Below are 13074 nucleotides of genomic sequence, written 5' to 3' on the forward strand. Positions count from 1 at the left end.
CGGTCGACGCAAATTGCATGTGCTAGTAGTTAATGCGAATTCGCGTTTAGTCTTTGACCTTTGCCCTAATAGCTGAACGGTCTACTAAGCTCACGCTCACTCAAATATCTGTTTTATTTACATTTTCTATAAATTAAAAAAAATTGTAACAGTTGCCAACAAAATTATCGACACATGTTCGTTGTTAAAGACCTTAATATTTAACGCATTAGCTAGCAAATGGTGCTACAGTAGCTAGAATTTGGTTAAGATCGTGAGTGGGCCTGTGCTGAGATTCAAGAAAGTAAATTACATTTGGATGAAGTACTGTAGTAGAACACGTTCTCACCGCAATATTTGGTTGGCAAATATTTAATTCTATATTGTAAGTATCATGGCCTGTAGAAATTGGGGTAGGGGGACAATGTCTGCAATGCTAGTCTTGTAGAAAACATTGTAGCTTAGTAGTAGTCTAGGCTAACTATAAAACACTTCTGTTCTGAACTTGTTCGTACTAGTAGCTACTGTAGCCAGTTAGCTAGCTAGTCACGCCAAATCTAGCTAGCAAAAACACGTTATAAAAATTAATAGTTGAAACTAGCAGACTTCACCCGTCGGTTAGCAAGAAAACTGTAAGATCTTGCTACTTACCTTACGGCCGTCGAAACACTACTCGATTTTTTTTATAAGCTCTACAAAGTACTCAAACTTGAAATTGTTTTTGTTTAATTCAATTATTGCCGTGAAGCACCTGACTTTTCACTCCGCAACCATCACCTTTCAATTTGAGCCTTTGTGATGCGTACCAGACCATTACTCCGCAAGGGAAAATAGTTCCAAATTGAGTTATGTTTGAATTATATAAATAAGTAGGCAATGTGTTGTCCTGAGTGCTTTATAATGGAGTATCCGCAGAACTTTCAATCTTACGCAACATTAGATAACAAATGAAGATGGAGACATATTCTGACTTATCTTAAACGAAACTTTATTTCACTTAATGGTTTTTGACACTTTCCTAATCATTACATGTAAAGTGAAACTATGATGGTTTTAAACGACAGCTACACAAATCTATAATTACACCAATAACCAGTTCTCCATTTTAGCTTTACTTTTTAGAGCTATTCTAATTTCTCACAACAATTGTGCACTGGGCAATAGACTGTCACAGAAGCAAATTTTAGCCATTAGACTGATCAGTAAAAACAAAGCAAGTTGAGATACCTGAAATACAGACAGGCTCTGTTCAACACTCACTAACTGCATTTTTTAAATCAAGCATAAAAGATCGACAACGATGATTGTTTTTTTTTTTCAGCTTTAGGGGGACATTTTTGCTCAGTCCATAAAAAAAAATGGGTCAGACTGTGCTCTATAAGTGAAATGGTGTCAGTTATGTGGAATGTATGGTGGTGTGTAGGACTGACACTGAGCTTCTTGATGGGATGGGGTCTCCAATCAGCAACCTTCACAATGATTTGTTGACACCTACTTATTTTTCTCATTTTCTAAGGGCATTTTGTATATTAATTTGGAGAATCAAACAATGCTATTTTAACTTAAAATGTACACTAACAAAATGAAGCCATAACAGAAAGCCAGGCACAGAAACGTTGGAGAAAACAACCGCTTTAAGAGGAATATTTTGCAAGCAGGGTTGATACAGTGTGATAAGACATTCTCAATTAACATCGAAAAAAGGTTCAGTTACTTTAGGTTTTACAGAAAGATGATAGTCAATCTTGCAAAATACATGGAACAACATTTAAGCACATACAATTTTCATTGTACTGAATTCAAGCACTTGATCTTGAACAGTGAATTACACCACTAGGACAATAATCCACACTTTAGTTCAAAGAGTACTGCCTTTCAGAAAGCCTAATACAATTCTGGTGGAATGTCTTATGATACAGGGAATCTAACATGGCAAACTAAGGGGTCCCTTAATCAACTTTGAAAGAGTGAATTTGTGAACATGATTTAAGAGCAAAATGCCCAGATGTCAGTGTCACAATAGAGCCTGCCTCCTTTCTGTATGAGCCCACAGCAGAATTGCACTGTTAGTTTAATACAGGATTGTACGGTGTCTGAATTTTAAAAGCAATTGTGGAGTAGGGAAGAAAATGCAACACTTAGCATCACAGTTTTTGGTGAAAATTAACTGCCAGTTTAATTACCATACGATAAAACCTGCAAATACCATGACGAATCACACACAAAAATGATTGTTAAAAAAAAAAAAGGATGAAAAATGCACAACCAGCTAGGTGGGACAAAGGAATTAAGGAAGGACAATTAGAATTCACAACCACCACCCCCACACATACATACACAATCATTCACACATCTCCCTCTCACATTCACACAAAGCCAACAAAAACAACAGCAACATGGACTTGCTACTCAATACAACATTATTTCACAAACAAAATGACTGAACCTGCTAACAACTGAACATTACCATGTCGCCTCAGTGACCTGAGAGGGGTAAACTAGTTGGTCAGGAGCAATTCAGGCTGCTTGTCATACAGAAGGGGTAGGGGCTGATGGAGTGGAAGGGGGATGTATATAAGCTGTTTGTGTTAAAGATAAGAGTGTAGGTGGATTAACAGTGCAATTCCATTAGTTTTCCCCTTCTCCGGTCTCTCCCTCATCTCCCTGGTTTTCCGATGTCCACAGCTGTAAAGAGAGTAAGATATCACTTATTACTGATGAAATAACTACCCTAAGTAGTTTGGTTGAGTAGTATGTAGACTGCGTCTTAGTAAATTGGTTCCCATGAGCTGTCACCAGCACCCTTTACCTATGTCACCAGAACTTGCTGCTACCTCAATAAATGTTTGAAATTCCGTGTTTGGGTGGAGTTTCACATGCCTTCAAACAAAAGGGCACAAACATAACTTACAGTCAGGTTGTCCCTTAGTAGTTGCATGATCAATGTGCTGTCTTTATAGGAGTCCTCATTTAAGGTATCGAGCTCAGCAATGGCTTCATCAAATGCCTGAGAAGAGAGATAAGAATACAATCTATGAATCAACTTGTGTTAAATGTACTGGCAGCATTTTATACATTTTAATTTCCCCACAAATAAATTCAAAATGTGCACTCTAGTAGATTTCCAAAAGATAAAGCAAGTCACATTGGCTCTGCATTCTTTAAATGAAACTGTATGTGATATTGATTCTCAGGGGGAAAGATGAAGAGGCATGACTTTGCATTTTAAGAAGCTAAATCAGCACTCACCGTCTTGGCCAGAGTGCAGGCCTTCTCAGGATTGTTCAGGATTTCATAGTAGAATACGGAGAAGTTGAGGGCCAGGCCGAGCCTAATGGGGTGTGTTGGCTGCATGTCCTTCTTGCTGATGTCAAAAGCATCCTGATATGCCTGCTGAGAGTTATCCATCGTGGCTGTAGAGAGAGACACACAATTAAACAATGCAGTGATGTCATTCATTCTGCATATTGAGTATGAGGGCAAGTACAACATGTTCTAAAATAGCATCTTCACTTACTCTTCTTGGCATCCCCAGATGCTACCTCAGAGAGGTATCTGTAATAATCGCCTTTCATTTTCAGGTAGAACACCCTGCTTTCAGCTGCAACTGCATTGACAATGAGGTACTTATCAAGAAGTACCTGAAAAACAAACATTACAATTATATTTATTAGAGGAGTATAAGAAAAATGACCCATTCATTGGTCAATATTTAGTACCAAAATTCACAAAGCTAGACCGACACTTCTGTCAAGATCACTGATGAACTGCATCTTTCCAAATCTTAAACTCTTACCAGCACATCATTGCAGATGTCCTGCAGCTCAGTCTCAATCTTCTCGCGATACTCTCTGGCCATTTGCTGCTTCTTCTCATTTCCCTCAGTCTTCTGCTCAATGCTGGAGATGACACGCCAGGAGGAGCGGCGAGCTCCCACCACGTTCTTGTAGGCCACAGACAGCAAGTTGCGCTCCTCATTGGAGAGCTCCCCACCCTGCTCCGTCACCAACTTCATGGCAGCAGCCATGTCGTCATAGCGCTCAGCCTGCTCAGCAAGCTTGGCCTTCTGTACCAGGTCGTTCTTGTCCATTCTTTCGTCTAAAAAGAAGAGATGGTTAGGAGCATGTCCTAGTTTTCTGGATTTGTCTTGTCTGACCTCTTCAACCTAAATACATCTAACTGCCTAATTATTATTAATTACATGTCTAATTGAGACCAGTAAGACTCAGATTGAACATATACCTCACTCATACCTCCCCTTTGAACATGTTTTCGATCTTGTGGTTTCTATAAAGTACAACATTTAATAATGATATTGTTGGTATTTTCATTGTTTTCAATAAGAAATTTTGTAATAACATAATGCTTGTTAGCTTGCCTATATTTCCTTGTGTTTTAGTGGTTCCCTATAGATATATACATTTTGACGGAACTAAAGCCAACTAAAGCCAATCCATTGGCTTTAGTTTGCTTGCTAGCGGCCCAACCCCAATTGTAATCACCATAAAATCACACGCACTATTTTGATCTAGCAGCAAGCTTTTTTTTGGATGAAATACTATCCTGTGCTAAAGGCATTAACAGTTAATGTTACGGTCACGACAAAATGAAATGACGAGACCTTTCTAGTTAGCTAGTCTACCTAAATTGCTAACGTGAGACGAGGCGGGTCAAAATAAGACATCGGCAATCCGCAGCGGCCTGTGCTCTCTCTGAGCCTGCTACCTAGCGAGCTGGATAGCTAGCAAGCTGGATAGCTAGCTAGTGCCATTGGAACTGTCAAAAATGTGCTAAGCCTAAGGGTAACGCTGCTTGTCTAGCTCTACCTAGCACTATCTAACACTCGCAGAAAATATTATGTCCGTCGGTTAGTTATCAAGGCTAATAACATGTTGTCCGGTGACAAATATAATCAACTGCATTTCTTAGATGGCGTTGTAACCCTGTTCATACACATTTTTCAACAATGAAATCATTTCCTTTCGATTGCTTACATGGCCTACGTTAGCTAGCACGCTAGAACAAAGTGTCATGAGCTTAGCAGCCTAGCAAGTCCTTGTTCAGCCTTCACGAAAAGCGCTGTCTGATTAGCGACCTAGCTCGCCTGATAGCTCGCGAATATAATTACGTCTAATGTGGGTATATTACGTATATTTAAAATAGGCACTTAACATGTACATTGTTACAATACTCTGCCCAGAGTATTAGATGTTAAAACTTACAGTATTAGGACTTAAATTCCAGCTTTTTTTCTATGGACGATGCAACCTCCGTCCTCCGTCTCGCTCCTCGTATCGTTCAGGGCAGTACCACTTCCGCTACATTGGCACTTCTGTTTCCTCTGACAGTAGCTGGCCAAAACATGTCTCCCAAGCCTGTGAATGTTTGATTTTGTGCATGTCAAAATATACACTTATTGTTATATAATGACGGCCTACTATCTAAAAAAAAAGAGCAATCAAATCTGAATTGTCTACATATTAAAAAGGGACTCCGTAAGTAAGGTATGAGAACTTACAGAGCACATCGATCACATTTCCAAAAGGTTGCAATCTATCAATCATTTTTTAAGGATTTTACGATAAATATTACTTAAATAATGCGTATGCACCCATCCATCTCACTGATTGGTACAGAAGCATATTGCATTCATACAAAAATTAAATTCTAACTGCATATCACGGAATTACCCATAAAGATCACAGAATTAGCCTATGAGATACGTCATAATTGCGAGAAAAAATCTGAATTATGACAAAAAATAGCGAACATTGTTTTCCTGTCAGATGAGATGCTATTGTGGAGTGCACATCGAGACAACTTGACGTCTTAACGCTGCGTAAAGTAGGGATTTTCGGACGGACAGCACACTCTGACCAACAAACATGGCATTAATGCATAAAATGTTGATAGTATGATTCCTGAAATAAACTGAAACCATTGAATTTGTATCAACGGTGCAATTGAAGGTTTCCCATATGGCTTTACGTGTAGACAGTCAGTGACAATGTTTTTTGGAATGTAGTGTAAATGTCTTAAATGTAAAAAAAAAAACTGGTGTTGGCACTCCCATGGTTTACTATGGGTAACAGCACCTGTCTAAAGACAATCAAACAAGGATTTCCTGCTTTTTATTACATGTGTAAGAAATATAAATACAACACAAGTGTAGTGTTTGCGCCATACTGATAACTGGGCTGGGCATACGCTATGCATTGATAATGCATGATATCTCATAACGCAGTTGTCTGCATTAGGATTTGTAAACATTGGCTTGGACATTAAGGACACAAGTAAACAGACTTGAACATTTTGTCTGAAGAGAAAAAATAATCAGTTTCCCTCAATCATTGTGTTGAGGGAAAACGGGGGCTTTGTGCATTACCAGGGACATCCTGTATTGTGCAAGAAGTGCATGAAGCACAGGAACCTTGTGGTTGCATGCCAGGAGGTTGTCTGTGGGAGATTGGGCACATCTTCGCAGAGTGCCCTAATGGGAGGGCTTGCAACCTGTGTGGTGAGTTGTCCCACCTGTTCAGAGACTGTCTTCAGTCCTTTGCCAACAAGCCCCGGGAGGCTAGGGCGCCTGTGGAGCCTGTGGTGGTGGTGAAGGACGCAAAAAAGAAGGGAGAGAGTAGAGGGGGAGGAAGTGGCAGAGAAGGTTGGGGAGAAAGAGAGAGATGGCCAGGTGGTGGAGGAGGTGGCAGATCCTGTTTTTAACATTTGAACACAGGTGGCCAAGCACGAGAGGCAGCTGGTGGAAATGGAAAAAGAGGAGGAAGAGAGTGTGAAGTGGACAGAGTACTGCAACCACACTTTTGTTTTGACTAAGAATATTTGTACACCTTCTTAATTATTGTAAACACTTCAAATTTCACATCACATTTCAGTGAATTCACAATCAGAGTGCACACACTCCTCCAGTGACCACCTTCCCCTCTCTCTGGGACATCATGGCGGTACACCAGCACTCAAAACCAGAATCCCAGCAAAGGCTTGGAAGTCCTTCACCAGGTCCATTAGGGTGCTAGCCACCAGAGCCATCAGCTGGTGGTTAGGACAGTAGAATCAGGGGCCAAACAAGTAACTTTTTAGATGAATCATACCCATACACTGTTGAGCCAGACATGTAAGTGTATTAGTTTGTGGTCCAGTGCGTATACCTGAATGTTGGGGATGATACTGAAGAAGCGGAAGATGATCAGCAGAGGCAGCAGGCCTTCATGGGGTGGTTCCTTTCACACATACACCACCACACATGTACAAACACACATACATGATACACACACACACACAGACTGTTAAACAACATAATATTGCTCAACAGAATATGTGCCATTTTTCCTGAGCTTTCAGTGTCTTGACAAATTGCTGTGTACTGTATGTGGGAGAGTGCTTTTCACCCAAACCACCACTAGAGGTCGAAGGTACACTGTTGCACTGAACTCATTGAATGTAGCATTGTTTCCAGAAGAAAAGGTGAATGTGCCAACTAAGTTTATTTTGATGGTGTAAACTTGCAGCTCTTTAACACTTTCCACCTGTGTCTCTTTTTGTATTTGACCAAAGGTATCAGGATTGTAGATCCCTTTGGTAACTGTAAAGGCTTGATTTCTCTGAGCCTTTCTTTTGGTTCTCTTTTTAATGCCTTGCCTGCTATATGTCTTGCATAATTCATTTGTGCTGTGTCCATATACAAGGTCTTGAGTGGGAATAACCATGGACACATTGAAACAGACTCACAGAGCTATGGTTGCCTCCCGCCAAGTGTATGCTAGGTGACGAATTGGTCAACGATAAGGCATACACAGAACACTCTGTTTCAACAATGAAGCCTTGGGGTTTTCTTCTACAGACAGTAAAGAATTGGGGTTTTCCACTACACAGATAGTAACCAAGCTGTCAATTTGATTTAGAAAAATTAATGAGTGCATTAAAATACATTTTCAGCCATTCGCTGAGTGGAACTAAAATATATTCGGTGATACAAAGCTATTGGGACTGTGGCCACTACTTTAAACAACGTATTGTGCTACTGTGCTTGAATTTTATTGATGATGTGAATTTTATTGAAAATTGTAACCTGTGTAATTAGATAACTGTATATAAAGTTAAAGGTGTGCTTGGGGTCACAGAATGGATGACACAAGCATTTAAAAGGTTATTATGGTGTTGTATTTTAATTTAATGTGAATAAAGAATAATTTGTCAAACATCATAATACTATGGTCACTAAAAACCAAGAGCAGATACTGACAAACACACAGAGTACGAATTTGTGGATTGCATTAAAACTTCTCAGTAGTTCTACTGTAAATCTAAAGATTGGCGAGGCAAAATATCAAGTGTGGTCTTAATTAGTCAGTGCACACAATAAGTTGGTCAATTATAACTAATACAATCTCAGGATTAAAAATGCAACAGTTTCAAAGCTTCAGATAAAACCCTGAGAATAACAGTGACAACATCAAGCTGCTATAAATGTCTGAATGGGAGGGACGTAACAATTCCAAAAAGGAAAATTGTCATTGTACAAAATAATTGACCACATGACAACACAAAAATGCTTAAAGATTGTGATGTCCATCTATGACTAAATAACTTTTTGGAGGAATAATTTATTGTTTTTATTCACATACACATTTTTTGTGTGATCAGGATATGGACTCAAAGGGTAAAAATATCTCACGTATTAGTTTTTCCATTGATCGTTTTTTCCAACAGGAATTGTGTAACTGTAAAAATAATAGGTGTCAGTTACAAATAGCCCTCTAAAGTCCAGCGAAACAAGACGTCCTCTCCAAGCAATCAAATATCCTTAAACTGAAATACATGGCAAGGTTCAGAGCAGAACCTTTCTGGGAAATACTTTATGGAAATGTAATTTGTTCCTTACATAACATTTGAAAGGCAAATTCCATGTGTTTTCCTTTTACTATCTTATTTGATCTGGTATCTCAAGTACTACATGCACTCTCTACTCTGTGGTGGGATGTGCTATAGTGTGCTTTGACCACATGGTAAACTTGCAATCCACTTTTTTTATGTGAGTGTGAAAAAACAGTACTGTGCAAAAGTCTGCAAAAGGCACCCAACAGTTCCTCAATAGTATAAAAGTGTACAGTTGACAACATTTGTTGTAGTTTATTCCTAGTCATTTCATTATTAAAGCATTTTTGCTTTTAATGCATTTTGTGTTAATGTCTAGGGCATTTGCACAGTACTGTAGGTCAGTAGATAAACCAAGACAACCAACTTCATAAAATACTATAGATTATATAGTAAAAGAGAGATTTTGTGTTGGCAAAAAAGCAATAATTTTCTATAACATCTATTAGAAGTAAGTAGATGAGGAGTTAGGAGGTCTTTTGATCCCTGAAAGCTTTCCCTTGTTAAATACTGTTTTTGGCAATATTCACTTCATGAAAAAGAATTTGGTCCAAAATTCCAGTAATCATATCCCACTGCTCCATGCCTTAAGGTTCACATTCACTTCACTTCACTGATAAATGTTCCAAAAGCCACATTTTCCATGGAACATTTTCCATCTATTCCTGAAACACACACAAGGTGTGTTCTTACCATGGGGTAAAATGTCCTCTTTTTACTTAATTTGAACTTTTATATACAATTGTTTGCTTTCATATGGAGATTATGTTGTAAGACTAGTGATAGATTCTTAAATCAAAGTTTGATATTTCTTTCTCTCTCTCTTCTTTCATCTAATTCTGTTTTTGTATGTTTAAAAGAGAAAAGTACTGAGAGGCATTGAGATTCTGTATTCAGAGTATATTTTAGAATACTGCTAAACTTCCAAATTATCTGACTACAGTGAGAGCAAGCATTGGGTTAACTTTAGTTTCCAAGTCTTATTCAATAGGCCACTGACAGTCTCTAATAAAAACTGTCTGGAAAATGATTCTCCTACGCACAAGCTTTTAACATCCCAGCCCACCGTACAGTGCTGCACCTCTCACAGCCCAGTCAGTGCTTCACGTCCCAGTCAGAAACATCATGGACCACAGGACTTTGTTTCTCTTCATCATTTTGCTGCCATGGATGCTCTCTTCAGCTGCAAATAACAGATTTTTTGAAGTTAAGAAACCTAAGGTAAAACATGCTTGTGATTTAAGTTAAGAATCTCTCTTTATTGAAACAAAACACTCTCTTTAAATACAAGGAGATCGCCTATGTAGGTTTGTAGGGATTGCTTTTTATGTAAAATGATGACCCAGTTGGTGATTTAGAATGTTTCCTTTTCTACAAATCAACAGAATGAGGTTGTGACCATATCAGACTATGATACTCTGGGAGATTCAGACACAAGTCCAATAGCAGGAGCTTCCACAGATGACAGTGGTAATTAATAATGACATGTATCATCATCCGCATCATCACACACAGTATAGGAGAAAAGTATTGTGATGTATTGTTTTGGGATGCATTCATAGAAGAACATGTTGTTTTCAGAGTTGCCCACATGCCTCCTGTGTGTTTGTCTGACTGGATCTGTATACTGTGAGGAGGTCTCCCCTGAGATGACTGCAGTTCCAGCACTGCCCAAGGAAACTGCCTATCTCTATGCACGCTACAACAAAATCACCAAAATAACCAATAAAGACTTTGCCGACGTTGGTAAATGAAATTCCGTGTTATACAGAATAGAATAGTCTTTGTGTCTTTCATTTCCAGTACAATATGACTTTAAAACGTATGCATTACTCAACTGAATTTAGGATAATATTACTTATTGTCATTTGAACATTTTACAGCTACTCTGAGAAGAATTGATCTTACTGGAAACCTCATCTCTGAGATAGAAGATGGGGCATTTGCAAAACTTACTTTTCTGGAGGAGCTCACTCTTGCAGAGAATAGACTGGCCAAGCTACCCATGTTACCTGCCAAACTCATTTCATTCAATGCCAATTTCAACCGTCTTAAAACCAAGGGTGTAAAATCAACTGCTTTTAAGGTAAGCCCGAAATAAGTCCCAACTTCTAGAATTAAACTCTGAATGCACTAACTTTGAACAGGCTGGGTGATGGCTGCCTTGCCATGTGAGTGATGTTTCAATGCCAACATTGTGTACTTTAAATAACCTGAGGATCTTTCAATCTGTGAAACTGTTACAGAAACTTGACAAACTGTCGTATCTTTACCTTGGGAACAATGAACTGGAGGCAATCCCACCATTACCAGAGAGTCTTCGCATCGTGCACCTATATGTGTGTTGACAATCCTTTTGATTCCATTACAATAACTTATTTTGGTAACATGACACATTTGTTTTCATTACATCAACTGTTCTGCAGAGGACCATAGATAATATTTTATTTTTATATATCCTTATGATTTTTCTATTTTCTTCTTGGTCTTTTCTGCAGAGAAACAACATTGCTACCATATCAGATGAGACTTTTTGCAAAACGAATGACACCCATTACATCAGAGCCAACATGGAAGAGGTGCGACTTGACGGCAATCCTCTGTTGCTGGCTAAGCATCCAAAGAGCTTCCTTTGTCTCAGGGCTCTGCCAATCGGAAATTACCACTGACATGACCATATAGGAGAAACCTGCTCCAATTTAAAGTTTCAGCGGAGGCGATGCACTGTAGAGGAACGTCATGATTCATTTGAATGATTTAAACAATCTCCTTTTATTAAGCATACTTCAGAAAACATTTGTTCTTTCACGAGTGCAGGTTGATTAGTTGAATAATAATCTATCAATTTATCTTGCGACTGGACTGTATTATGCATATTGCTGTTTTATTGTTATGTTGAACTTGACAATATATTTTCATGTTAAAAACCATTTTAGTTTTTGTTTAATTTGTCAAGGCATGTGAGTATTGCATTAGGTCCTATAATTTATTATTATTTGGCAAGTAATATGTACATTGGGTGTAAAACATTACAAAATGCAACATTTCATTATAGGTTTACAGTAGCATTTTTTTTCAAACCACAGCTCCAAAAATCTACTGTCAATGGCTCGCTATAATGCATTCTCAGTTACATTCAGCCTGTAGACAAATGACAAACTCTGAAGCAGTGTTTTCACACTGGGTGTGGCGTCACAATTTAGGATCAACACAGTTGAGTAATTGATCAACAAGACATTAACCTTTGGGATTTGGATTCCGTACCACACTTCTCTCAGTCTCACAATGATTTCTCAAAGTCAGTCTAAGCAATCCAGTTACTTGCATCGAGACGCTTTTAAGGACTGTGGGGTCTCGTTTGCCAACGATAAATCACTTGGCTCATGATTCGGCAAGAACTATCAATCGTGCTTGATCTTTGCCTCATATTGTCTCTCTGATTGTTTTCTTCTGTAAACGTCATCTGAAAAATCAAATGAAGAAAAGTATGTTATAAAATCCAAGGTCATATAAAGTGGATGGACACAATAAGGAGAGAAGTCGTCGGCTCCATTTGAGGATGGGCAAATACACAAACTGCAATACATGGACATATAGCAAAAGTGTGTTACCAGTATGGAAATGCCATGCATTGAACCAAGTTTTAAAGTTTAAAGCCACATTTCAGGTGTCCAATACTTTTCCTGGTTGCTTTGACATACTCAAGGGTGCTGTAATTTCACTCGGTGTCTGATTAGGTTACACCATAGGTTGCATAAAGTATTGTGCAGCGGTATGTTACTTACAGAAGGTTTCCTTCCCAATCCTGACGTTAATCATGATCCATTCCATCCCACCTCCAACACAAAAAAAGAACGGCAAGAATCTGTACATCCCAAAGCGACGTTTGCCTGGGACAAGACTCAGGAAATATTTTACATTTTGGCTTTTCTTAAACATGTCTAACTCGACCGATTAACACACTCAATAGTCCATAACATTAAAACAAATAATAAAGTTGATAATTAATGGTCTCAAATGCCATGTGGGTTTGGTTGTCCTTTGGTTTACAATCTAACTGCTACAGTAGCATCCGTTTGCAATACGTGACATAAGAAGGTTCTCTCGTTTTAGACGTCAATGTGCGGGTGGAGCAATCGTTCACGTCGACTAAAGCACAATGAACAAATTGAAAACCAAGAAGTATAGAGCTTTCTGAATCAGAAA

General features: G+C 38.6%; 3 protein-coding genes across 3 annotated transcripts; 1 reads left to right on the forward strand and 2 right to left on the reverse strand.

The window, feature by feature from the left end:
• Positions 1 to 1595: 1595 nt before the first annotated feature.
• LOC124480815 (14-3-3 protein beta/alpha-2) lies at positions 1596 to 5312 on the reverse strand. The gene is made up of 6 exons (XM_047040434.1): positions 5202 to 5312; positions 3776 to 4077; positions 3497 to 3620; positions 3229 to 3392; positions 2891 to 2986; positions 1596 to 2664 (listed from the first exon to the last, which is right to left on the reverse strand). The coding sequence occupies exons 2-6, from the start codon at positions 4067 to 4069 to the stop codon at positions 2608 to 2610; spliced, it is 735 nt and encodes a 244-aa protein (XP_046896390.1). The 5' UTR covers positions 4070 to 4077; positions 5202 to 5312; the 3' UTR covers positions 1596 to 2607.
• Positions 5313 to 9887: 4575 nt separating this feature from the next.
• Positions 9888 to 11798, forward strand: ognb (osteoglycin, paralog b). Its single transcript, XM_047040896.1, has 6 exons — positions 9888 to 10089; positions 10254 to 10338; positions 10450 to 10614; positions 10752 to 10954; positions 11115 to 11207; positions 11367 to 11798. Exons 1-6 carry the CDS (start codon positions 9994 to 9996, stop codon positions 11535 to 11537), a joined length of 813 nt encoding a protein of 270 aa, XP_046896852.1. The 5' UTR covers positions 9888 to 9993; the 3' UTR covers positions 11538 to 11798.
• A 147-nt stretch (positions 11799 to 11945) lies between these two features.
• LOC124481113 (small integral membrane protein 4) lies at positions 11946 to 13027 on the reverse strand. Its single transcript, XM_047040897.1, has 2 exons — positions 12654 to 13027; positions 11946 to 12331 (listed from the first exon to the last, which is right to left on the reverse strand). Exons 1-2 carry the CDS (start codon positions 12805 to 12807, stop codon positions 12270 to 12272), a joined length of 216 nt encoding a protein of 71 aa, XP_046896853.1. The 5' UTR covers positions 12808 to 13027; the 3' UTR covers positions 11946 to 12269.
• Positions 13028 to 13074: the final 47 nt, after the last annotated feature.

Source organism: Hypomesus transpacificus, chromosome 18 (genome assembly GCF_021917145.1).
Source record: "Hypomesus transpacificus isolate Combined female chromosome 18, fHypTra1, whole genome shotgun sequence".
NCBI classification, from domain to species: domain Eukaryota; kingdom Metazoa; phylum Chordata; class Actinopteri; order Osmeriformes; family Osmeridae; genus Hypomesus; species Hypomesus transpacificus.

Coding starts and splice junctions, on each gene's coding strand:
- LOC124480815 (XM_047040434.1), bottom strand. CDS start 4,069: ATGGACAAGAACGACCTGGTACAGAAGGCCAAGCTTGCTGAGCAGGCT. Junction 3,621..3,775: donor ACATCTGCAATGATGTGCTG/GTAAGAGTTTAA, acceptor TTTGTTTTTCAG/GTACTTCTTGATAAGTACCT. Junction 3,393..3,496: donor ATCTGGGGATGCCAAGAAGA/GTAAGTGAAGAT, acceptor CTCTCTCTACAG/CCACGATGGATAACTCTCAG.
- LOC124481113 (XM_047040897.1), bottom strand. CDS start 12,807: ATGTTTAAGAAAAGCCAAAATGTAAAATATTTCCTGAGTCTTGTCCCA. Junction 12,332..12,653: donor GATTGGGAAGGAAACCTTCT/GTAAGTAACATA, acceptor TTGATTTTTCAG/ATGACGTTTACAGAAGAAAA.
- ognb (XM_047040896.1), top strand. CDS start 9,994: ATGGACCACAGGACTTTGTTTCTCTTCATCATTTTGCTGCCATGGATG. Junction 10,339..10,449: donor AGCTTCCACAGATGACAGTG/GTAATTAATAAT, acceptor TGTTGTTTTCAG/AGTTGCCCACATGCCTCCTG. Junction 10,955..11,114: donor TAAAATCAACTGCTTTTAAG/GTAAGCCCGAAA, acceptor AAACTGTTACAG/AAACTTGACAAACTGTCGTA.